General features: G+C 39.7%; 1 protein-coding gene across 2 annotated transcripts in view; it reads left to right on the top strand.

Annotated features, from left to right (window-relative positions):
* The window catches only part of trrap (transformation/transcription domain-associated protein), a 170,029-nt gene that overhangs the window by 28,028 nt on the left and 115,842 nt on the right, over positions 1-26,159 (top strand). The window contains exons 18-37 of one of the 2 annotated variants that reach the window (XM_061909069.1): positions 41-232; positions 3,084-3,249; positions 3,340-3,596; positions 3,785-3,985; positions 6,053-6,204; positions 8,349-8,548; positions 9,933-10,150; positions 10,228-10,425; positions 10,525-10,785; positions 14,270-14,431; positions 14,552-14,648; positions 14,730-14,851; positions 18,011-18,181; positions 19,891-19,959; positions 20,915-20,935; positions 21,326-21,445; positions 23,933-24,052; positions 24,272-24,436; positions 24,677-24,858; positions 24,968-25,166. In XM_061909069.1, coding sequence (XP_061765053.1) covers positions 41-232; positions 3,084-3,249; positions 3,340-3,596; positions 3,785-3,985; positions 6,053-6,204; positions 8,349-8,548; positions 9,933-10,150; positions 10,228-10,425; positions 10,525-10,785; positions 14,270-14,431; positions 14,552-14,648; positions 14,730-14,851; positions 18,011-18,181; positions 19,891-19,959; positions 20,915-20,935; positions 21,326-21,445; positions 23,933-24,052; positions 24,272-24,436; positions 24,677-24,858; positions 24,968-25,166 — 3,273 coding nt within the window. The remainder of the gene's footprint in view (positions 1-40; positions 233-3,083; positions 3,250-3,339; positions 3,597-3,784; positions 3,986-6,052; positions 6,205-8,348; positions 8,549-9,932; positions 10,151-10,227; positions 10,426-10,524; positions 10,786-14,269; positions 14,432-14,551; positions 14,649-14,729; positions 14,852-18,010; positions 18,182-19,890; positions 19,960-20,914; positions 20,936-21,325; positions 21,446-23,932; positions 24,053-24,271; positions 24,437-24,676; positions 24,859-24,967; positions 25,167-26,159) is intronic. The other variant, XM_061909070.1, reaches the window with a different exon arrangement.

The following is a 26,159-nucleotide window of genomic DNA, read 5'->3' as shown; positions in this document are numbered from 1 at the left end:
ACTTTCAACAATGACTTGGATTCTTTAACTTGTTTCTCAGATTGTGGCCAACTCATTCTTGGCCAACTTGTCAACATCGGCTCTATTTGCCACCATCTTAGTGGAGTATCTTCTTGAAAGACTTCCAGAGATGGGATCCAATGTGGAACTCTCCAATTTATATCTCAAGCTCTTCAAACTGGTGTTTGGATCAGTATCTCTGTTTGCTGCTGAGAACGAACAGATGCTTAAGGTGAGCTGAAGGAAAGGGTAGCATTTACATTTGAATCGATACTATTACCACATTTTTTTTAAACTGTGCCTGTACCGGTACATAAAAAATGAAAAACATGAACAATCTTTTTATTCTTATGAAATTTTGTGACTTTCAAGTTGAACAGAGAAGTAGTTGAAATACTTAAATTGTATAAATTAAATGATTATTAAGTAAAATATTAAATAATAAAAAATAAGGGACACAACAAATTCTCATAATACAAAAAAAAGAATGTGCAAAAACCGTCTTTTGTAATCTTGATGCTCATAATTCCGGGAGTTCCTCAATAGTGCATGATAATGGTTTAAAGACTTGAAAATTTTATATCACGTTATTTAAAATCAATCAATAGATAGACACAAATACTTGTTCTTGGCAGAAAACTATTGAATATTGTTCTGTTTTCCTAAGAGCCACACTTTTTTCTGTATAAACGGTTTTTATCTTCTTCCATATTAATTCCTAAATGTTGTAGTGTATTTGTTTTAATGATCAAGGCAAAATGTGTGTTGCACATTCAATTTATGTGAGATGTGTCCAAACAGAGCACAGCTTGTAGGTTCAAAGTGCATTATTGAATATCTTAGCTGCTCAATGCGTTTTTGAACATTTAGATTGAAGCATGTCGTTTCTTAAAGGGGTCAGACGTTACTGTCTCTTGTGTTCATCTTAGCTTTTAAGATAGCCAGCCAGCCATTAGTGCGCTAGCTTGTTTACTTTTCCTGTAAATGAGCCTTATTACCGGTTCTAGAGTTGATCAAATTGTCGATCACAGTTTTACGATAATTTGAATTTAAAGTAGTATTACGCACTGTGTGGAGTTTTACAACGATTACGATTATCATCTGTTATCGTAACATCCTTAGTGTATATTGAGCAAATGGTGTTTTGTTGTTGTGGCTACTAGCTAGCGGTGTTATGGGGCTGCTTTTGTTGTGTTAAGGAGGGCAGTCAAGTTTAAAAAGAGCCAGGCTCCCTTTGTTTCTGACGGAAAGCTACATTACTTACAAGACGTTCCATGTATATCAATACATCATCGCCAAGTACTTGTTTCATGTGGCTGAGACTGCATTTATTTAGCACTGATAACTTCTTCTTTTTTTGGTCTGGTTACTGTCATTTAAGTTGGCACCGGTGTCCCATTAGGAACCCGGTTCCATCTCTACACCTTTGTCGTCTGTATTTGGAGGTATTAAAACTCCATCCATCTATCTTATTCCGATTATCCGAGGTTTGTTCGTTGTGGCAGTAGCCTAAACAGAGAATCACAGACTTCCCTCTTCACAGTCACTTCGTCCAGCTGCTCCTGGGAGATCCTGAGACGTTCTCAGGCCAGCTGGGAGACATAGTCTCCCTGACGTGTACTGGGTGATTCCTATGGCGCCCTACTGGTTGGACGCACCCTAAACACCTCTCCAGGGAGGTGTTGGGGATGACCGAATCATCTCATCTGGGTCTTCTCGATGTGGAGGAAGAGCGGCTTCACTCTGAGCTCCTCCGGAATGACAGCGTTTCTCACCCTATCTATAAGGGGGAGCCCCGCTTAGGGACTCATTTTGGCCCCCCTTGTGCCCATGACCTTGTTCATTCGGTCACAACCCAAAGCTCATAGCCAAAAGTAAGGATAAAAACAACATATAAATTGAGAGATTTGCCTTCTGGCTCAGCTCCTTCTTCACCACGATGGACTGATAAAGGCTCGGCATCACTGTAGACAGCACACTGATCCGCCTGTCGATCTCACGATCCACCCTTCACTCACTCGTGAACAAGATCCTGAGGTACTTAAACTCCTCCACTTGGGGCAGGATCTTGTACCCAACCAGTGGATGGCACCACACCCTTTTCCGGACGAGAACCATGGACTTGGATTTGGAGGCACTGATTCTCATCTCAGTGGCTTCACACTAAGCTGCAAAACCAATCCAGTGAGAGCAAAATATTGTGGTCCGATGAAATAAGCAGGACCACGTCACCTGCAAAAAGCAGAGACCTAATCCTGCAGCCACCAAACCGGACTCCCTCAACGCCCTGCGCCAAAGTCCAACCCTCTCTGGAAACGGGTACAACTTACTGGCAAGGCGTATCAAGCTCTTTCACTGATCATACAGGGAGCGTACCGCCACAATCAGGCGATCCTAAACCTCATACTGTCTGAGCACTCCCCTCAGGACTTCAGGGGTGCTGTGGTCATTTTCCTTCTCCAAATCCACAAGGCACATGTGGACTGGTTGGGTAAACGCCCATGCACCCTCAAGGACCCTGCAGAGAGTATAGAGCTGTTCCACAGTTCCACGACCGGGACGAAAACCCCACTGCTCTGCATAGCCTACTCTTCATTACACTTGAAAATACCTAATCTCATCCACCATTGGAGCCCTGCCATTGAGAAAGTTGTTTTAAGTACTTTTGGGACATCCAGCACCAGGAATAGGAGAGCCCACCACAGAGTCCCCAGGTACTGCATCCGCATAGTAAGATGTGTAGGTGGGATTAGGGATGTCTTCAAAGTATTCCCTCCACCTATCCACAGCACCCCAAGATGAAGTCAGCAGCACACCGTCCTCACCATACTCTGTGTTGAACGTGCACTGCTTCTCCATCCTTAGGTGACGGATATTGGTCCAGAATTGCCTTAAAGCCGTCCGGAAGTCGATCTCCTTGGCTTCCCCAAACTCCTTGCATGTCCGGGTTTTTTCTTGTGCGACAACCAAAACTAAACATTGCTTGGGGTGTCTTTACCTATCTGCTGCCTCAGGAGTCCTCTGAGCCAAAAGGACCCTCACCGCTGTTGTCACAAGTATTAAAACTGTTTTGTTATTTTTAGCCACACCTCCATAAGATTGTGAACAGCTCAATGGAACTGGCCCAATCTGCTAAGGAGCCTTACAACTACTTCCTGTTTCTGCGGGCTCTTTTCCGCTCAATTGGTGGGGGAAGCCATGACCTGCTCTATCAAGAGTTCCTGCCTCTTCTACCCAACCTGCTGCAAGGTAAAATATTTAAAAAAAAATATATTTCATACTTGACTCACATAGGTGTTTTTTCCCCTTCTTGATTATTTCCATTTCTTATGCCATTAGGTTTGAACATGCTGCAAAGTGGCCTTCACAAGCAGCATATGAAGGACCTCTTTGTGGAGTTATGCTTGACGGTGCCAGTGCGTCTCAGCTCCTTGCTTCCATACTTGCCCATGCTGATGGACCCTCTGGTATCTGCCCTCAATGGCTCTCAGACTCTGGTCAGCCAGGGCCTTCGCACCTTGGAGCTGTGTGTGGACAACCTGCAGCCGGACTTCCTGTACGACCACATACAGCCTGTCAGGGCTGAGCTAATGCAGGTAGGGAGTTGACCTTTAACTGCCTGTTCACATATCTGCTGTAAGTAGTTAATGGGAATATCTGCAGGTAGAATATGGATAAAAACAAGCATGTTTCCCCTCTTTTGTATGATAATACTAACCTAGATCACCGTCATCTTTTTTTCTCTACTTATATATTGTAAAATATTTCCTCTCCTGTGCTCCAGGCTTTGTGGCGTACCCTACGTAACCCGGCTGAGACCATCTCCCATGTGGCGTACCGGGTCCTGGGAAAGTTTGGCGGCAGCAACAGGAAGATGCTGAAAGAGTCTCAGAGGCTGCACTACGTGGTGACTGAGGTGCAAGGGCCCAGCATCAAGGCCGAGTTCACTGACTGCAAAGCGTCAATACAGCTACCAATGGAGAAGGTACAAACATTCTGCAGGTTTTCTTAGTCTAGTGTGTTGCTCTGTGTTTGCTAGCAGTAATTAAATCCACCTCTCGCGTCTCCTCTTCATCCCTAGTCAGTAATCATCAAATTGTATAGTCCACTATGACAGGATTATTTTCTCACAGTAATGGCTGCTTCTCTCACTGGTGATTATTATAGGCTCAGGCTCCTCACACACACACAAACACACACGCACACGCACACAGACAGTGACACTCACATGTTGCAAATTTCAGTCGTTGGGTTTGAAGACTGCTTGGTTTAAATTGCATATCGCAGAATTTCAGTTGCAATTAGGTTAGACAAAGAGATCAAATGACATTTATGTGAGCAGTTTAAATTGCCTTAAGGTAAGGTGTGCTGTGGTCATTTTCTTTCTCCAAATTACAGATCTTGCAAGAATGTACTTTGTCATTTTAGCTCTTGATTGAATCTTCATTCATGTTGGATTTTTGTTGTTTGTGTGTCTAATAATATTTTTTGTTTTAGAGAACTTGTCTGTCAGGTTCATAAGCGTCCTGCATTCTCCCAGTCCTGTTTTTTCCCCCGATTTTTTGCTTTCCGTTAATTTGACTCAAGCCTCAGCAACACTTGGTATCACAAAATAAGTTAACAAGGAAGACATTTCTGTCAAAAATCGAAACTTTGTAAAAATAGCTTGAAAAATAGGAGACCAATTATCTTAAGCTAAAGAAGACCATATAGCTGGTCACACCTCATGCTTTCTGAATGACTGAGAAGCAAATGTGAGCCATCTTAAAAAATGTCTAAACCACAAGCGCCTTAAAAGAGCCCAGAATGAATTGTATTTTAATGTACGCAACATTACAGGGTTTTTCCCTAGGAACACTTTTATCCAGGGTACAGCAGATTTTTTTTTTTTTTTTACTATTAACAAATTGTATTTACACCTAGTACCTGTTTGTCATGGGATACCCTACCAGGGGCAAAGCCCCAGACAACCTAGCTCCTCGGATCATTTGGACACGCAAACTCTTCCACCACGAAAGGGTTGCAGTTGAGGGACGAGTGCGTGTGTGAGGAATACCTTTTCATTCAAAAATTAATATGAAATGCTATGAAATGTCATTCATTCACTGACATTTTATATACACTTCATGCAAAATGGGAGATTGTGGGCCCTATGCACAGCGTGTGTTCTGTCTATTACTATCAGTATTCTATATCAGGGTTCCCCAACCCTTTTTCAACCAGGGACCGGTTTACTGTATGCAATATTTTCACGGACCGGCTTTCTACTTGTGACAGATAAAAACAGAAAAAATATGAGCATGAAAAATTTTAGCCTGTGGCTACAATCTGGCGCATTTACATTTTATATGTCCATTAATGTGCATTGTCCAATGTACTATAACAAAGGAGTTATATTAACAAGCTTATTAGTGTGTTTAGTGGGACAGGCGAAAATTTAATAGGAGAAAATGTGGTAGTTTATAAATTAATTCATGTTACTGTGCAGCCCGGTAGCATATGCGTCACGGACCGGTACCGGTCCCCCGACCGGTGGTTGGGGATTATATGATTTTAGGCACGATCACAATCTATTGCATGTCAGCTCAGGGGTTAGTGACACCATGTTGAGTCAAGGGAGTTGAGTTCCAGTCCCTTTTAAGAACCTGTTTATTAATGTATTTATATGATTGATTTAATGGAGATTTGTGATGAAAATAAAAATCCCTAATTTTTACCAGTTTTCGTGGGAAATGTTCTATATTTTAAAATGGAAATGTGACGGATGTAATATTATCCATTTACCCCTACTGATCATGGCATTATAAGCAAATTTTTTGACTACTTTTACAAGCAACAATATAGAGATCTCAATGACCTTTGCGCAGCCAGATGGCACATCTGCTACTTCCTGCGCATCAATCACAACTATTGCTGTCAAATTGCAATTACATTCCCAAAGTTGATATGTTGAGAGATTTAAGCAATTTTCTAATTGAGACTTCCTATGTGGAGGAAACACTGGTAATGTTTTTAAAATATATTTCTAATTGTGCTCTGTATTCAATTCTAGGCTATAGAAACAGCCCTGGACTGTCTGAAGAGTGCCAACACAGAACCTTACTACAGACGACAGGCATGGGAGGTCATTAAGTGTTTCCTGGTGGCCATGACCAGTCTGGACGATAACAAACATGCTCTTTATCAGCTTCTCTCTCATCCCAAGTAAGCAAACATCACACTGTAAAACAGCACTGTACGTAACATCAGGGGCAGATTTAGGATTGAGAATATCCTTGATGTACCCCGGACGAGTGATTGATTTTTGTAGCATTTGCAAAAAAATAAATAAAAATGTTGGGTTTTTTTAAACAAATTACACAGAATCTCAACATTCAAATTCTTATTACGCTTTTAATTAAAATGCTTTAATGAAGCAAAAGTATTATTATCCAAGCTAGTCTGGATTCTTCCCATGTGTGGTGTAGCCTTCATTTTTGGTATAAAAATAGGGGAAGTCCGATTTTTTTTGTTAAACTTCACATAAATCGCACTAAGATGTCAGTTGCCATTTTCTAAGCAAGTTTTGGCTCTAAAGCGTGACTTATTTAGGGTGGCTTGTCCCCGGGCTGACACAGGGGAGTTAAAAACAATATCAAGCCTACACACTGTGGTGCGTTTAATGGCAACTTGGAAATTTGAGTAACAACTTGTTAAAATTATTTAAACTATATCCAACTTTGGAATTACAAGCCAGAAGTGTGCACCCCCCGTATGCTACTTTCATAAATTATAGCACGTACTGTATGTAATATCTTTCTATCATTCACTTTTTTTTGTACATAACTTTACTGATAGTAAACTAACATTCAGCAAACTAGCAAAGTAACATCAAACACCTCACTAAACCTGAATGATCACAGCTAGTGTTGTTTATCGGTTGCGATATTTTTTGTTAAAAAAACCTTTCCTAATTATGTTTGCATACTTCCAATGACTTATCATAGCAGGTTGCTAAAATACTGCTTCTTCAGGAGAGGGTGAGGGAGCCTGTCTCTCTGTTAGACTCCGGTAATGTCAATTACTCAAACGTAAAATTTAGATCCGGGGCTTTTCAGAAACCGGGGCTTGAGCCCAGGAAGCCAACCCCAAAGGCCGCACTTGCATAACATGCAGCATGCTAGAAAACAATCAGTAATCACTATACTGCTTGTTGCTTTAAAACCCGTTCTAGTTTCCACTTTAATCGTCAGTCAAGGCTTGCTGAAAAGGCCCAAATTCAGGCACACTCCGTCCCACCGATTGTATTGCAAATTACATCCAACTCTCTGTCAAGCTTCCCTTTGAGCCAGAAAACGAACTTTGATCAGACAGGGTGTTCTTGTGGGGTGGGTTAGTCACATTACCATCATTGATTCTGGGCAGGGGCTAATTGACTGTCCTTTTGTTTACGCTACACCCTGGCCTCTTTTCACCCGTCTTCGCTCATTAAGCACGCAGGCGAGAGTGTGCCTCTCTGCACGGTTCTATAGGGGTAAGGAAGTGTGTCAGTTATGATCGGGGGGGGGGTGTTGGTGCGACCGCTTCTTCCACTGTCAGACATCTTGATTTGTGCGGTCCTCACATCTTTGTCTTTACTTCTTCCTTCTTTCATGCTTCCCCCCATGGCAATGTCACTTTAAATATAGCCACTCAGTGTTGTAAGGCCAGTGACTGACAAAAGGTCAATCGCTGTGGCATTCTGACAGCCATGCCATTATGGTGATGACACCCTCCACCTTGCCCACAATGACACTCCCTTTGCTTTCCTCACACTAAAACCTCCCTCTCTCCAATGTGCAGCCTTTTAAACGGCAATAATTAGATGAAGCCATCCATCAGGTCTACCCCAGGCGTGTGGCATTATAAAACACAAGCTCAAGCATGGAGTTAACAGCTGCTCAATAACACGGCGGCTCGGTGGCCTTCAGCTGTTGTAAATAACAAATACCAACAGGGGACACCCGCAGAGGTGCCGAATAGCAAACAAACAAGGGAAAGTGTGAATCAAAAGCCCCGTTTAGAAGCTGCCATTATTCTGCTTATTATTTTGTTACTGTTATGTATGTTTTAGCCTCAACAAAAACAAGCAGCTATAACTGCAGTTTACCCATGGAACACGACTGGTATCACAATAATCATCATTCAATTACGAAAGGTTTAATAATATAACATAATTCCCCCTTGAGCAAGTGTTCTAGGCTTAATGAAATGACATATTCCACCCTGTGTCTGTAGGTACAAGCTGGTAATGAAGAACATTGTTCATCGTCGCTGTTCCCTAATTTCACATCCACTATTTCATTGTTTTGTTTTTTTATCCCCTCCAGCTTCACAGAAAAGTGGATCCCCAATGTTATCATTTCGCATCGCTACAAGGCACAGGACACGCCTGCCCGCAGGACTTTTGAACAGGCCCTGACTGGAGCATTCATGTCGGCGGTAATAAAAGACCTGAGGCCCAGTGCGCTGCCTTTTGTAGCCAGCTTGATTCGCCACTACACCATGGTTGCTGTGGCGCAGCAGTGTGGTAAGGCTTTTTTTTGCCCTTTTTTTATTCATACCATATTGGCCTGAATAGAAGACGACTTCTCTCCTTTTAGACCAGTTTTTGAGCAACAATTTTTCAAGACGAAATTAAAACATTAAAAAATTTGACCGAGGTGTGCAAAGGATATCATAAATATAATATATGGCTGTTGGGCCTTTGACGACTCATGACAGTGATGAACATTATCTTGAAATTAGAAACTTTATTTTTGAGTGGGTCTCTGCATCTTTTCAAGTCACAAGTGTGTGAATGACAGGAAGAGAAGCTCTGACTTGCTTGAGTAGAAGCTGTTTAGTACGCCTGCACAATTATGGCCAAAATAGTAATCACAATAATTTTTTATATACATTTAAATCGCAAATTTTTAATTATGTTAGATAAGCAAAGTGAGGCTATAAACATAACTTTAATGAACAAAATGAAAGAAAAATGCTTTGACATAGTATCGGCTTATAATTAATTACTTCATAAGAATAAACAACACGTTACTACTTAAAACACAAATAATTTGAGTACTCCATCCATCCATCCATCCATCCATTTTCTAACGCTTGAACACTGCTTATCTAAAACACTGAGACAACCTTAAGCACTTTAAAATACCGGTATATACCGTTTACCGCCATTCGGACTAAAAATGCCACGGTATCAGTTTTGGTCCTAGGTTAAATGCAAAAAAAAAAAATCCACTGTAAATATTACAATAAAAATAGGGTTGCAAAGATTCATTGATTAATTTAATTAGAAAAAAAAACTTTGATTTATATTCTGTTGCTTCAATTTCCGTTAATCCCTTTAAGAAGTGTAACTAATGAAAACTGATTCATTCTTGACTGCATGAAGTGGCTGTAACTTCACTTACACAAACATGGTTTCGTCACGGTCGCTACAATAGAGTGCACATGAAAGCGGGTGCGATGATCTGTGTGGCAGCTAACGCCTAAGAGTTTTTGTTTTAGATTTTTACTAATGCAAGCATGTTAAAACTGCAATTTCAATGTTGTTGATGTGCATTTATCAAAAGCAAAGAATGAAGGTTATGTCACGCAAAGAAATTATTTTATTTCAACTACGCATTGAAGCAGTACAATATTTTATCCGATTGCTATATCAATCACACAAAAAATATATATATTATTTGATTACTAATTAATCAAATAATTGATAGCTGCAGCCTTAATAAAGACAAATGTTCTTCTTAAATTTTTAGACCCCAAATATAAACTTTGTTCCTTTCAACTTTTGTAAGGAAGAAACTGTTTTATTGTATTGTTATAATATATGCTTGAACTGTTGTCCTAAGTGCACAATAATTATTTTTAGTGTGATGTAAGATTTAAATAGTATTTTTGTATTCCTGTAGGTCCATTCCTCCTGCCATGTTACCAGCTTGGGAGTCAGCCGAGCACGGCCATGTTCCACAGTGAAGAGAATGGATCGAAGGGCATGGATCCACTGGTTCTGATTGACGCCATCGCTATATGCATGGCTTATGAGGAGAAGGAACTTTGTAAGATAGGAGAGGTATCCCTGGCTGTCATCTTTGATGTGGCCAGCATCATCCTCGGCTCCAAAGAACGGGTAAGTCTGTGTGCCGCTTTTGAACAAAAAACCTTTTGCTTGAAAATTACAATAATTTCCTTTTTGACCACCTACAGGCATGTCAGCTTCCCCTGTTCTCCTACATTGTGGAACGTCTCTGCGCCTGTTGTTATGAGCAGGCTTGGTATGCCAAACTTGGTGGCGTTGTGTCCATCAAATTCCTGATGGAGAGATGGCCTCTCATTTGGGTCCTACAGAACCAGCTCACCTTTCTCAAGGCCTTGTTATTTGTTATGATGGACCTCACAGGAGAGGTTAGCAGAATTATGAAAATGTTTCAGTGATACTTTGTATACTTGTATAGTCATGCTCTGAATAACTTAATATTATGAACTGTAATGTTTTCTTCCCAGGTATCAAATGGAGCTGTTGCTATGGCTAAGACCACCCTGGAGCAGTTGCTGGTGCGCTGCGCTACTCCACTGAAGGATGAAGAAAAAAGTGAAGAACTTCAGGCTGCTCAAGACAAGTCTTTCCACATGGTAACACATGACCTCGTCCGAGAGGTGACTTCACCCAACTCAACTGTCCGCAAGCAGGCCATGCACTCCCTGCAGGTGGTTGCGCAGGTGACTGGCAAGACCGTCACTGTCATAATGGAGCCACACAAAGAGGTAAAATGCGAAATTGTTATTCATCTCCAGTAGGGATGTGCCGATTGATCTGCCACTGAACAGTACCATCCGATTTTCGTGATAAAATATGTGATCAGCATTGCCGATTAATGCATTTTAATTCCGATCGCAAACGTGGATCCCCTTTGGCTGACTCTGTATTTATTTTTAGTACCCCGGCTGACAAGCGACTGGCAAAAATGCCAATAAATACGTGCATAGTAAGCTTTAAAAAGTGTAAATGAAACCACGTTACAGCAGAAAGTAAGCAGCTATTACCGGAAATTAACAAGTAGACTAATAAGAGTCTATAGAAAGTATATTTTAACAGCAACAACTGTTTGTACGTCGTCATTGTCACAGTCAGTAAACGACACGTAAGAAGAGGGCGGATCGAAACATAAATGGATTGTACCTTACCAAGGGTTATATCAGTATTTGATCAATAGTATAGTGATTAAATTGATATTAACATTTTGTCAAAATCTGTTTTTGTGTGTGTTTGTGTGCTATATTATACTCATGTAATTGATCACAAAAAATTATGGCATTAATCCTGGACACACTTTGATCGGATTGATTTTGACCGTACACGCTCTTTTACCTTAACTGTTGTACGGTCAGTGATCAGATCAATGCATGCGTGACCACGCTCTTGATTGGTATTCTCAATAGCAAATTGCACTCCGAAATACAGCCTGAAAGAACTTCAGATAAAAGTGCAAGTTTTGGTCAAATAAATTACATGCATTCAAGTAAAACATTTAAAAACATTCCTGTTTCGACAATAAAACTACAGTTGTATACAAATATTGGGGTATTTTCTTATTCTCAAGATGATTTTAGTTATTGCAGTCGAGTACCTGCAGTTAATTATAATTAATCCAAATTTCAAAATATGATTAATGTGATTTAAAAAATATTTATATTTGACACCCTTAATACTAATATACACTTATAATGTATACAGAGGTGGGTAGTAACGCGCTACATTTACTCCGTTACATTTACTTGAGTAACTTTTGGGATAAATTGTACTTCTACGAGTAGTTTTTATGCCACATACTTTTACTTTTACTTGAGTATATTTATAGAGAAGAAACGCTACTTTTACTCCGTTCCATTTATCTACATTCAGCTCGCTACTCGCTACTTTTTTTTAATCGATCTGTTAATGTTTGTTTTGGTTAATGACAGAGCTTCAAAGTAGGATCTACGCATGCCTGCGTTTCACCAATCACTTGCAGTCACTGGTGACGTTGGACCAATCAAACAGAGCCAGGCGGTCACATGACCCGACTTTAACAAGTGTTGAAAAACTTATTGGGGTGTTACTATTTAGTGGTCAATTGTACAGAATATGTACTGTACTGTGCAATCTAATAATAAAAGTTCCAATCAATCAATCAATCAATCAAAAGTGTAAAGGAAAAAAGACACTTTTTATTTCAAGCGTACTTCCCGTCAAAAGCCTAAAGACTGATCGCATAGTTCCTGTCTTCACAATAAAAGTGCCGCTCCATCGCGCCTGCGCTAACAAAATAAGAGTCTCCGAAAGCCAGCGCAAACAAGCGAACAAGCTACGGAGTTTGCCGCCAATGTATTTCTTGTAAAGTGTATAAAAAACGAATATGAAAGCTGGAAAGATAAGATAACAAAAACCAACGCCTTTCATGTGGTATTGGACAGAAAAGAGAAACTTTTTTTTGCCTCCATTTGAAAACGTGGACGTTTTTTAGCAATACTGTCTGATACCAATCAATGCAAGTCATCAGAATGAGGTAATACACCAACTTATGTTCTTGTCTTCATGAAAGATAGGAATCTATATGTTAAACATGCATGTATATTCATTAAAACACCTTTAACATGTCAACAAAAACGGCAAAATAAATAAATATAAATTATATACTGTATATATAAATGTATGTATATATACATATATATATTAGGGACGGCGTGGCGCAGTGGGAGAGTGGCCGTGCGCAACCCGAGGGGCCCTGGTTCAAATCCCACCTAGTACCAACCTCGTCACGTCCGTTGTGTCCTGAGCAAGACACTTCACCCTTGCTCCTGATGGGTGCTAGTTGGCGCCTTGCATGGCAGCTCCCTCCATCAGTGTGTGAATGGGTAAATGTGGAAGTAGTGTCAAAGCGCTTTGAGTACCTTGAAGGTAGAAAAGCGCTATACAAGTACAACCCATTTATCATTTATATATATATATATATATATATATATGTATATATATATATATATATATATATATATATATGTATGTATGTGTGTGTGTGTGTGTGTGTGTGTGTGTGTATATATGATATGTGTGTGTATGTATATATGAGGTAAATCACCTCGACTTGGTCATTTATTAAGTAATTTATAAACATTGAAAAACTTATTGGGGTGTTACCATTTAGTGGTCAATTGTACGGAATATGTACTGCACTGTACAATCTACTAATACATGTTTTAATCAATCAATCAATCAAATCAATGAATGCCGACTGAGCCTATGGTGCTGTTAAGTTATTGTGGCTCGATGTGCCATTTTTTTATTTTATTTTGATGTACTATTATTTAATATATAAATGGGTTATAAATGATAAATGGGTTGTACTTGTATAGCGCTTTTCTACCTTCAAGGTACTCAAAGCGCTTTAACACTACTTCCACATTTACCCATTCACACACACATTCACACACTGATGGAGGTAGCTGCCATGCAAGGCGCTAACCAGCACCCATCAGGAGCAAGGGTGAAGTGTCTTGCTCAGGACACAACAGACGTGACGAGGTTGGTACTAGGTGGGGATTGAACCAGGGACCCTCGGGTTGCGCACGGCCACTCTCCCACTGCGCCACGCCGTCCCTAATATATATATGTATATATACATACATTTATATATACAGTATATAATTTATATTTATTCTATTGTTTTAGTTGCTTAAGAGATATTCCTGGCTCTGAGTTTGCTCATTGCTATTTTTATGTTTTTGTGCAATATTTGTTGCCGTAATCAGTTTACTCATCAGTTACTCAGTACTTGAGTAGTTTTTTCACAACATACTTTTTACTTTTACTCAAGTAAATATTTGGGTGACTACTCCTTACTTTTACTTGAGTAATACATCTCTAAAGTAACATTACTCTTACTTGAGTACAATATCTGGCTACTCTACCCACCTCTGAATGTATATATATATTTTTTTGTTTTCTTTATTGTTTTGTACTAGATGTTGTTTTGCTCAAACAATTGTACGTAATAAAAGAAAATAAGGTAATAGTTAAAATATTATGTCAATAGCACTTACCATAAATGCATTGAAACATGTACAGCTAATACATGTGATATTATTAATATCGGCCGATCTCTCTCACGAATAATCTCAAGCAGCAGCATAAAAATCATTGGAACATCCCTAATCTCGAGAGGCACGACAAACTAAAACATCAGTTAATTACTATGTTGGTGTTTCTCATCAGGTTTTGCAAGACATGGTTCCCCCCAAGAAGCATCTGCTTCGACACCAACCTGCAAATGCCCAGATTGGCCTGATGGAGGCTAACACTTTTTGCACCACCTTACAGCCTCGCCTCTTTACAATGGACCTCAATGTTATAGAGCACAAGTTCTTCTTTACAGAGGTATGCAGCGCCACATTTCTTCTTTGTCGAATGTTGTTGTTGGTGCTTTTTAGCATTTTATATTGGGTAAATTTAATATCAAATCCGAACTTTCATTATTTTTATGTTCCTCATTTTCAGCTGCTTAACTTGTGTGAGGCAGAGGATGCTGCACTTATGAAGTTGCCATGTTACAAGAGCCTCCCATCTCTGGTGCCTCTCCGCATTGCTGCTCTCAGTGAGTTAAGCCAACACAACCTATGGTGTCTGATGGGATTTGTGAGAAATCATCTGTTTGCTCCCTCTACACTCTACTTAGATGCCTTGGCAGCCTGCAACTACTTACCACAGTCCAGAGAGAAGATCATTGCTGCCCTGTTCAAGGCCCTCAACTCTACCAACAATGAGCTACAGGAAGCAGGAGAGGCATGCATGAGGAAGGTCAGTACATATTTGATTATCTTTCGCCTCATTTGTCAGAATTTCAAGTTCTATTAGTCTCTCAGATTATGTAATATCAACTAAAAACCAGGGAAAAAAAACTTTGTTTTGTCTTCTTCACTCACTTTATTTTCATTTGCAGATGTCAGTCAGTAATCCTCTTCTTATTTTATGCTGTTTTTGCATCCACTTGTCTTCATGTGGACCTTTCTGCTTTATCACACTGAGTGAACCAGCCATGCCCCTATTTATCATCGTATCTATACAATGAAGTCCCCAATTCATCCACCTCTGATGCTCTTTGTCCCGTATCTCCTATTTCCGTGCCTTTCATTTTCTTTCTTCACTGCCATCATTCTTTATCTCGTGTATTTTTTTCCCGCCTTCAGCGCTGCCTCTACTCTTTCTTTCACCCCTTTTACAATAGCACTAATGAGCATCAATACAGGATGAGGTGTTTGTTTTCTTTACTGAGAGGAAAATCGTGGCTTCCTTGCATTTTTGCCTTATTTTTATTGTCTATGTTGCCATGTGTGCTTGTTTGCCACTTGTTTAGGTGGCCTTTTGTCTCAAAGGATGTCCAAGGTGTTAGTGAGCAGTTGCCTGCACTAGAGAAACTAACTAAGCCAGGTCGAATGTTAAAGATAATTTTTTTGTAATAGTAGAATAGAAAGCTGGGGTGTTGGTTATTTTGGTTACAAATAGAGCTAAATAATGCCTTTTGAATGAATAAGTCATTTTAATTACAACATTTTCAAAGTTCACAACAATCTTTTATGCTCATTAATTTATTTATTTGAGGCCGAACTGTGGTCGTCTTAACACATTAACTTTACACTCAGTATGAAGTAAAATTTTAACTGCCTCCAGGGCTTCCCACAGATTGCCAATGCACTTGTGGTGGTGGGGGAGTGGCTGGAGGTGTGGTGGGGGAATGGCTGGGGCGGATTCAATATGACATTGTCATATAATTCGCTTAATCGATCATCATGCATATATTTTCTTTTAAAACGACTAACATCTAGAGATTTGTCCAATCCTTTTAGTGATTCTTTATCAAAAACAACTAACAACAATTTATCACTTTTTTCTGGTGTTATTGGACACTGTACTCGTGTTTAGAGACTTTTACCTTCTCCTATAGTGTAAAACTAAAGTAAAGCAAATCTACTCACAAGGGATCGATTCTTAGTTGCATCATGATTGGGACGTGGGTGAGTGAGAATCAATGGACAAATGTCCAAATATAAATTTATTTTACCATGTTCAATAAAGTAATACAGACATGAGGAGAGGAGAAGCCATGCTAACCACTAATCTAGTGGTGTTCCCTCGATTATTGCAGGGATTACGTTCCACAAACCCCTGTTGTAAGTGAATTTTCGTGAATTACAGCCGCTATTTGTTTTATGCTTTCTATAAATATATGCATTAAAGTATTTATAAGCCTTCCAGACATCTTTCACATATCAATATTACTAATGGATTCAGGTAATCATTGTTACTATATATATCCATCCATCCATTTTCTACCGCTTATTACCTTTGGGGCGGCGGGGGGCGCTCAGCTACAATCGGGCGGAAGGCACCCTGGACAAGTCGCCACCTCATCGCAGGGCCAACACAGATAGACAGACAACATTCTCACTCACATTCACACACGAGGGCCAATTTAGTGTTGCCAATCAACCTATCCCCAGGTGCATGTCTTTGGAAGTGGGAGGAAGCCGGAGTACCCGGAGGGAACCCACGCAGTGACGGGGAAAACATGCAAACTCCACACAGAAAGATCCCGAGTCCGGGATTGAACCCAGGACTACTCTGTATATAATTGGTGTAAATAAAGATTTGAAAAAAAATCACCTTTTATTACGATTGTAATTTGCACAAGAGATTGGACACCACTAATATCATGCAACATCTCATAACATGGGGAGTCTTTTCAACGCCTGCTTTTTAAGTCTTAAACAAGTCAACAATGTCTACATTTCAAGGTGCAATGCGGTTGTTATGTCATCATCTTGTAAATACCACACAATAATGCATCACTGTGTTTCTATTAATTACATTCAGATGGAAATAATATTTATGTACAGCATTCATGAGAAGCGCACAGACCTTTTGTATTTTATATCACATACATAGTACAGTACGATCAATTAGCATGTCAAGTGGGTGTGTATTTAAGCAAGGTGTGTTTTGATGCCACGCACATTTTGACTAGAATATTACTGGTTTGTGGATTACTGGCTCGCTAGGACGGTTGACGAAGTGTGTTAGCGGCGGTCGTGAGTAAAGCGTGTTCACTTCAAACTGACACAAAACTCTTATTAGCTTGCCTAACTTTGAGGGACTTTTGAGGTGGAAATATTATTGTTTCAAACTTTTGTGTGGTGTTGCCTCCTTGTTAGTGATTTTTCCAAGCTCATTATCAGATCCTACTCTTGCCTTTTTTAGGCATAACAGCAGCACCTTAAATGAATGTGACAGTGTGTAATAATTTCGACGGTCAACTAGGTAAAAAAAAAATACCGATAGCCGTACCATTTGTCCAGAATCTTAACAGTCTTCTTAGACCTACCCAATTAGAAACCGGCACCAATAAATTTAGTACTCGGTCCACATCCCTTTTTTTAAACACTTCCTTTGCTCTTAAAACATCTTACATTACACTCTCAAACCCATATAATTTTAACATGAAAACTTAAATGAGTACTCAATGGTACTTTACAATCTGTAGTAAGTGAACCACAAACTGGCAAGGGAACATGTAGTGAAACAACACAGGATTAAGTACACTTCAACAGAAGTATAACTGGAAACCCCTTAAACCTCTGCGCGATATAATTTTTTGATATATTTGATTTTATTATTTACATCACATTTTTTTCTATTTTGTATTATCCCTTCTGTGGTGACATCTTAAAAAAAGCAAAAAAACAACAACTTCACAACAAATTTGTTGAGTTCATCTTTACATGCTTAAGTTTTACGGCATATGCTCTGCTGATGAGGGTTTGAACGCACTGTTTCGGTTGACTTGGGCATTTTTTGCAGAAAAGTTCAATTGAACTCCAATTGTCCAACTGTATAGTGTTGTATATGTAGTTACATACATATAATTAATTTTTAAATGTCATTACATGTGTTCTGTTATAGTTCTTGGAAGGGGCCACCATTGAGGTGGACCAGATTCACACTCACATGCGACCCCTGCTAATGATGCTGGGTGACTACCGCAGCCTCACGCTAAATGTGGTCAACCGACTGACCTCCGTCACTCGCCTCTTCCCCAACTCCTTCAACGACAAGTTCTGCGACCAGATGATGGTAGGAAACATTACCTGTCTGCCTTTTTCCAGTGTCTGCCGCTAGGGATGCGCATTGAATTCTGTCGGTACTACCGGGTATCGATTTACGTAAAATTTAATGGTGCCATTTTTCGATACCTTTGTTGCTCATGATTTCCATCCATCCATCCATTTTATACCGCTTGTCCCTTTTGGGGTCGCGGGGCGTGCTGGAGCCTATCTCAGCTGCATTCGGGCGGAAGTTGGAGTTACACCCTGCACAAGTCGCCACCTCCTCACAGGGCCAACACAGATAGACAACATTCACACTCACATTCACACACTAGGGTCACATTTTTGTGTTGCCAATCGACTTATCCCCATGTGCTTCGTTCTGGAGGTGGGAGGAAGCCGGAGTACACGGAGGGAACCCACGCAGTCTCGGGGAGAACATGCAAACTCCTGTTTATCTAAATACGAGCTTGAACACTTGAGGGGCAAACTATCACTCAATCAGCACTCACAACAAACTTAGTCAAACTGCCTTTAGGTAATGTTGCAATTTTCCATTACAACAAAGCAAGTATGCCTGACAGAACACCCATATAAATGTACAGTAACGCTCCACATTTTAAAATGTGCTAGCTGTATGCTAATTTTCTGCTTATCAGATTTAGCGATTTTACATGGCGATTTTAACATCTTTGGTAATTAAAACTAAAACTACGACGCAAATTACAATCAAACAGCTGGTGTGTAATAAGTACAATACTTAGAGTCAAAATGTTTGTTTTGGACTCAACGAAAGACTAGATTCTTCTTAATGGCAATGACCACTATCTGACCAGGCAACAACTGTCGCCTATGCACGACTGCCATCTCATGTTTTGGAATTCCAACTGCATACAAAATGATGTACCCCCTGTGAATTAAAGTGAAATTTATTTAAAAGTGAATTTTAACCTATTTAAAAAAATGTCATCGAAATTCTAAAATTAATATTAATCAGGAAAAATTACTAAAGATGTTCCAGAAATTCTTTTTTTAATTTTTTCAAAAAGATTCGAATTAGCTATTTTTTCTTTTAATTTTTTTTGGTTGAATTTTGCATTTTAAAGAGTCGAAATTGAAGATAAACTATGTTTGAAAATTTAATTTTCATTTTTTTTCGTGTTTTGTCCTCTTTTAAACCGTTCAATTAAGTGTTTTTTTTCATCATTTATTCGCTACAAAAAAACTTTCGTAAAAGGAAAAAAAATGTACGACGAATGACAGACAGAAATACCCATTTTTTGAAATATATATATAAACTTATTTATTAAAGGTAAATTGAGCAAATTGGCCATTTCTGGCAAATTATTTACATGTGTATCAAACTGGTAGCCCTTTGCATTAATCAGTACCCAAGAAGTAGCTCTTGGTTTCAAAAAGGTTGGTGACCCCTGAACTAGAGGATCTGGGGGTCGTTATGGTAACAGGAGAGATGCTATTCTTCATAATGAAAAGACTATATAAGATAATTCAAATTACTTTGAAACTGTTTTTTAAGGACAGGTTACTAAGAAATGTTTATATTTTACTTAATTTTACAGCATATGTACAATCTAGAGCACTTCTGTGTCATTTTATCTAGATCAGTTGGGATTCTAGGATTTATGTTTTTTCCTTTTATTTAGCCAGACCGCATATTCCGTCATGTACCTTTTCTGTCCCACCTACACTCATTGTCTTTTTCTTTTTGTCTCTCAGCAACACCTGCGAAAGTGGATGGAGGTGGTGGTAATAACTCACAAGGGAGGCCAACGCAGTGATGGCAGTGTGAGTATAGTACACACACAGACACACACGCACACACACATATCCAGCTCTGTAAGATTTTGCAAATAGAAAGCAGACATGATGTTGTACTTCACTCAAGATGTAGTTTAGTCCAACGCAGCGAGTCAATACAGAGGTCATGTGAAAAGCAGGGGGAATCGCATGCAGCTTAAGTTGCGTGTCATCAACACATCCTCAGTGTGGCCCCCTCCCAGGTGGGTTGTGAGTGGCCATATTACAATCAATGATTAATTAGCCGCCAGGCTGGCTGTGGTAGGCCCAGCGCTGCGTCTCCTCATTATCTCCCTGACAGATAACCTTGTAAAAGCAAAGAAAAGGTGAGACCGTGTAAAGGAGAAAAACGTCCGTCTCTCCTATAAAAGTTACACCATGTGTTCTTTCTTACACTTCATGCAAGTTCACTTTATGAAAGTTCAGCCTTCCTCATCTCCAAATACTCTTCATGATTACATGCAAATGAGTTCTTTTTTTTCCTTTCCCTCAATCCGACTCCTTGTCGTAAACCAGTTGACAGTGAGGCCGGCAGTCACACTGAAGTCAGGGTCATGTGGTCAATTAGCCAAGTTTGATAAAGACAGAAACAGAAGGATGAGGGATGCGGCACGCTGAGGAGGATAAAAGAGGTCTTAGACAGAGCCTCTCCACTGGGCTTTTGACGTGAGGATGAAATGTCTTCATTTGTGACCTTTTATCACTGATATCGTCAGCGAATGTTGGGGTTTTTAGCTTGTTCGAAGCCAGACATATCAGTCCGACATTGTCATTCCCTTGGCGCAACCAAATGTTGTTCCTGAGGTTGTACATAAAGGTTGTTGCAGCCCACATATTCATTATGTTATCATGCTATCTTATCTGCTCACCTTTCATACGGAACAAAGATAGACAACACAAAACACTCTGCTGACTTTGATCATTGTCTCCCACTCTGGTACAGCCTGCATTGGAGGGTTTTGAGGTGAGATGTGGTATTGCGCTATCTGTTGGCGACTTTTTTCTCATGGACCGACATTTACTTGAGCCCATGTTGTGATAGTAGTGCTAGTGGAGTCTTTCTGTGTCCGTGTGTTTGTGGTTTGTCTTCGGACACTGTCATGTCAGCCTAATTCTCTGTAAACTGTACTTTTTGACTTAAATACACTATTGATAGTGGGTGTAAAGAACACGCAACACACATATTGCCCTATAAATGTGTTTGTCCGCTGTGGGTTTCTACTTTAAGGACTCATCTGAGTGTCTATCTGTTGAAGTTTTTTTTATATTAGCTTCTCATCAGAAATAAATTATGTACATACTAAGGTTTTTATTCACTCCACTTCTATTCTCTTTCCCCTAATTATCTTTTTAGGAGATGAAGATTTGTTCTGCAATCATCAACCTTTTCCACCTGATTCCCGCGGCACCTCAGACTCTAGTCAAACCTCTGCTGGAGGTTGTTATGAAAACAGAGAGGGCCATGCTCATAGAGGTAAGACATCAACACTATATATCTATATATATATATATATATACATATATATATATATAGATATATATATATTACATCATATACTGTACATATATTATGTAAATATTACATATTTTATACTGCTACTAATTTTTTAGTCTATTTTATACCTGCATTGTCCTTTCCATCCTTACAATTTCCATCCTTTGTAACTGAGCTACTGTCTGGATCAATTTCCCTTGTGGATCATTAAAGTTTTTAGGTCTAACTTCACCATGCCCACATAACAGTCCTTCCAGGATTTCAAGATATTGCCATTGCGCCGATGCATGCAAATGTAACCAATCTTAGCGAATAATGGGCAGAGTCGCAACCTAGTCCCTGCACATTTTGGCTAATCATCGAATCATCTAAACTTTCCCTAGCAGCACTCAAATGCAAAACAAATTTCTAACCAATCAAATTCACTTATTTGTTTACATTGGCATAGATTCATTAATTCACTTATTTATTGTGAAATACTGAGTAATATCTCTGCAATTGTGAATGTACTAACTCATGCTCACTTTCTTATGTTTTTACTTTGCTCTATTCCCCATTGCACTATTATTTATTAGCTTTGCATATACTAGTTATTGAGGTACTTGTTTGAAATTTTAGTTGATCGATAATGATAATTTTTTACATTGAACAAACGTCTACAATCAACTTTTAACTTTCAAAACATACATGAATGTGGACATTATTTTCTGCAACTTGTGGACAATGGAGCAGACAATAAGTCATGATAGTAATAATAATAATAAGTAAGTCTTTAGTGGTGTTTGTTCTACAAACTATGCACGCAGGTGCGTGAGTTGGTCACATGTGTAAACATGCCAGCTCATGGAGTGTACTGTTGGTTAAAGGCCTACTGAAATGAGATTTTCTTATTCAAACGGGGATAGCAGGTCCATTCTATGTGTCATACTTGATCCTTTCGCGATATTGCCATATTTTTGCTGACAGGATTTAGTAGAGAACATCAACGATAAAGTTTGGAACTTTAGGTTGCTAATAAAAAAGCCTTGCCTTTACCGGAAGTAGCAGACGATGTGCGCGTGACGTCACCGGTGTGAGGGCTCCTCACATCCTCACATTGTTTATAATAATAGCCAGCAGCAGTTAGAGCTATTAGGACCGAAAAAAGCGACAATTTCCCCATTAATTTGAGGATGAAAGATTCATGGAGGAGGTAACTTAGAGTAGATGACTAGAAAAAAAAAGTTAAAACCAAAAAACGAAAAAAGGCGATTGCAGTGAGAGCGTTTTAGATGTAATTAGACACATTTCCTAGAATACTTCCGGAAAATCCCTTATCTGCCTATTGTGTTGCTAGTGTTTTAGTGAGTTAAACAGTACCTTAAAGTTGGAGGGGTGTGGCCACGGGTGTTTTGACGCCAGAGTCTCTGAGAGAAGTCATGGCAGCTGCAGAAGGTCGCTGGCTCCACTGATCTCCGGTAAGAGGCGACTTATTTCCACAATTTTCTCACTGAAAACTGCTGGTTGACATGTAGTCGGATCCATGTACGCTTGACCGCTCTGATCCATAGTAAAGCTTCACCTCTGGGAATTTTAAACAAGGAAACATTGTGTGTTTGTGTGGCTAAAGGTTAATAACTTCCCACCTCCATCTTTCTACTTTGACTTTTCCATTATTAATTGAACACATTTTAAAAGATTCAGCAACACATATGTCCAAAATACTGTGTAATTGCGCGATGAAAAGAGACGACTTTTAGCCGTAAATGGTGCTGGGCTAATATGTCCCCTCCAACCAATAACGTCACAAACACGCGTCGTCATCGCGTCGTCACGTCGCGGGAAATTTAAAATTGCAATTTAGTAAACTAAACTGTCCGTATTGGCATGTGTTGCAATGTTAAGAGTTCATCATTGATATATAAACTATATGACTGTGTGGTCAGTAGTAGTGGGTTTCAGTAGGCCTTTAAGATATGGAGTAAATACACAAAGCCTAAATTTACGCAATATAAATGAAGGATATATTGATGATTGATATCTTGAATTTGATTATTTGATATTGTTTGATTTGTTGAAATCACAAAAAACATCTAAAACAGTGATCACTCATTCATAACCGCAAGGAGATGTATTAATGGAAAACATAAGCCTTAAAACATTACAACTTTTTGAAAATGCTGCCGTGAGATCAGGCATTTTAGGCATTAACAATCACAAATAAAGCCTGTAAAATCCTGGAGGGACTTCCATATGTGCACTCTACACACAAATACATCCACTATAAAATCAAGTGTGGGGGAGGCGCCTTACTTTTGTTTGAATGTGAACGTTATTGCTGCAAAGAATCCACTGTATTTTTTCTTTAATTCAGGATTTATGACAGCCATGTTGTTTAATACTTACTACTGCTTTCTCTCAAACTGTAATGATAGCATTCTTTCTTTTGTTTCTAACCTTTACTCCATTCATGTCATGTTGTTCCAGGCCGGCAGTCCATTTAGGGAGCCTTTGATAAAGTTCCTGACTCGCCACCCTTCTCAGACCGTGGAGCTGTTCATGATGGAGGCTACTCTTAACGACCCCCAGTGGAGCCGCATGTTCATGGTCAGACACTGGGCGCTCTAAGTTCCTTCAGTGTGCTCACACTCATTTAATCCTACACCGTCCTAGTTATAGGAAAATAATATTGGGGCTTTCATAATGTCCGTATTCCATTTAATGCCAATTGCTCATTGCTATTTTAAGGTTCTTAAATGTTTTTGAAATGCTGATCTCATGTGATGGACACAGTTGTACTTACTGAGTGCTTGTGTCCATATGCAGAGTTTTTTGAAACACAAAGACGCCAAGCCACTAAGAGATGTGCTCGCCTCCAATCCCAACCGCTTTGTCACCTTGCTGGTTCCTGCGGGCACCGCTGCCACAGTCCGCCCTGGATCTCCCTCTACCACCACAGCCAGACTGGACCTGCAGTTCCAAGCCATTAAAGTATGACATGTTTCATTGTGTGTGTGTGTGTGCGTGCATGTGTGTGTGTGCGTGCGTGCGTGCGTGCGTGGGTGTGTGTGCGCGCGTGTGTGTGCGCGTGTGTGTGTGTGTGTGTGTGTGTGTGTGTGTGTGTGTGTGTGTGTGTGTGTGTGTGTGTGTGTGTGTGTGTGTGTGTGTGTGTGTGTGTGTGTGTGTGTGTGTGTGTGTAGACTAACGTTTTTGTTTATTGCTTCTGCGCAGATAATCAGCATCATTGTGAAGAATGATGAAGGCTGGCTGGCAGGGCAGCACTCCCTGGTGAATCAGCTAAGGCGAGTCTGGGTCAGCGAGGCCTTTCAAGAGAGACACCGCAAAGACAACATGGCTGCCACAAACTGGAAGGAGCCCAAACTGCTGGCATACTGTCTTCTTAGCTACTGCAAGTATGTAAATGCCAAATACTTGATATATTGACCATTTGACCATTTGATGGATATTTTTAGCTTTAGAGATACACAACAACTTCCTGACGCTTTTTCCCCCTCCAAAAAGGCGCAACTACTCCGAGATCGAGCTGCTGTTCCAGTTGCTACGTGCATTCACGGGTCGCTTCTTGTGCAACATGACCTTCTTGAAGGAGTACATGGAGGAGGACATTCCCAGGAACTATTCTATTCTCCAGAAACGTGCCCTGTTCTTCCGCTTTGTCGAGTTCAATGATCCCCACTTCAACGACGAGCTTAAAGCCAAGGTATGTTCACTTGCAGCCAGAAGAGAAAAGTCGATTAATGGCTGCACATAGCACAGGAAGCTGGAACATTCCTCTGTGCCTTTTGACATTTCTGTCAACCAGCATTTAAAATTGGCTTGCAGATGTTGGTTGTTTACTACATTCTGCCTGATTTTAAAGACTGACTTTTTGTTGGCTACACAAATTGAGGTCTCCAGAGTGCATGCCAACCGTCAAGATTGAAATTACTTAACCAAGTATTTTTTCATGTTTCCTGCCTTTCAGAAAATGTGACTTTCAGCAAAAAATGTTTAGGTTTTGGAAAGAATAATCTAGCCGATTTAAATAAGGCCGCGCTTACACAGTTTTTTCTGTCTATAACTTAAGTTAAACTACTGTCATGATTTAACCTAAACAGTGTTGTTGTATGCACATATTTCCACACCTGCATCAACTCGCAGCCACAGACAACATCACTATACGATTGTTAGCTGATCCTATCATTGAGTGCAGTCTTCGTCCTTCTTCTCCTGCTGCCCGCTGGGTCTGTTGAAGCCGTCTTTTTTAGACTTACATTTAGACAAACATTATTGATCCACAAGGGAAATTGTTCCACACAATAGCTCAGTTACAGAGGATGGAAAGGATAATGCAGGTACAAATATATTTAATATTTACATATTATATATGCAGTATATAATATAATATATACTGTTATATCATATTATATTTTTATATTATATCTACAATATATAACAAATCCCAATTACCATGTACAATATGACAGTATATGTAACAGCTGCAGCAACAAAATGGCAGCATAAAATAGAGAATAGATCGTGCAGAAAATATACTGTACATTATAAACAAAGAGAGGTAGCTAACATAAAAGGTAATAGACAAATATCATCTTTGCTGTACGGCGAGAGATTATACAGCTGGATGGAGTGCGGAATGAAGGAGTTTTTGAATCGAACACTGTGGGAATTAAGCTAAATGACCCTGTTGTAGTAT

Source organism: Nerophis ophidion, linkage group LG08 (assembly GCF_033978795.1).
Source record: "Nerophis ophidion isolate RoL-2023_Sa linkage group LG08, RoL_Noph_v1.0, whole genome shotgun sequence".
Taxonomy (NCBI): Eukaryota; Metazoa; Chordata; class Actinopteri; order Syngnathiformes; family Syngnathidae; genus Nerophis; species Nerophis ophidion.
The sequence above is the reverse complement of the archived record's forward strand: the minus strand, read 5'-3'. Positions and strand labels throughout refer to the sequence as shown.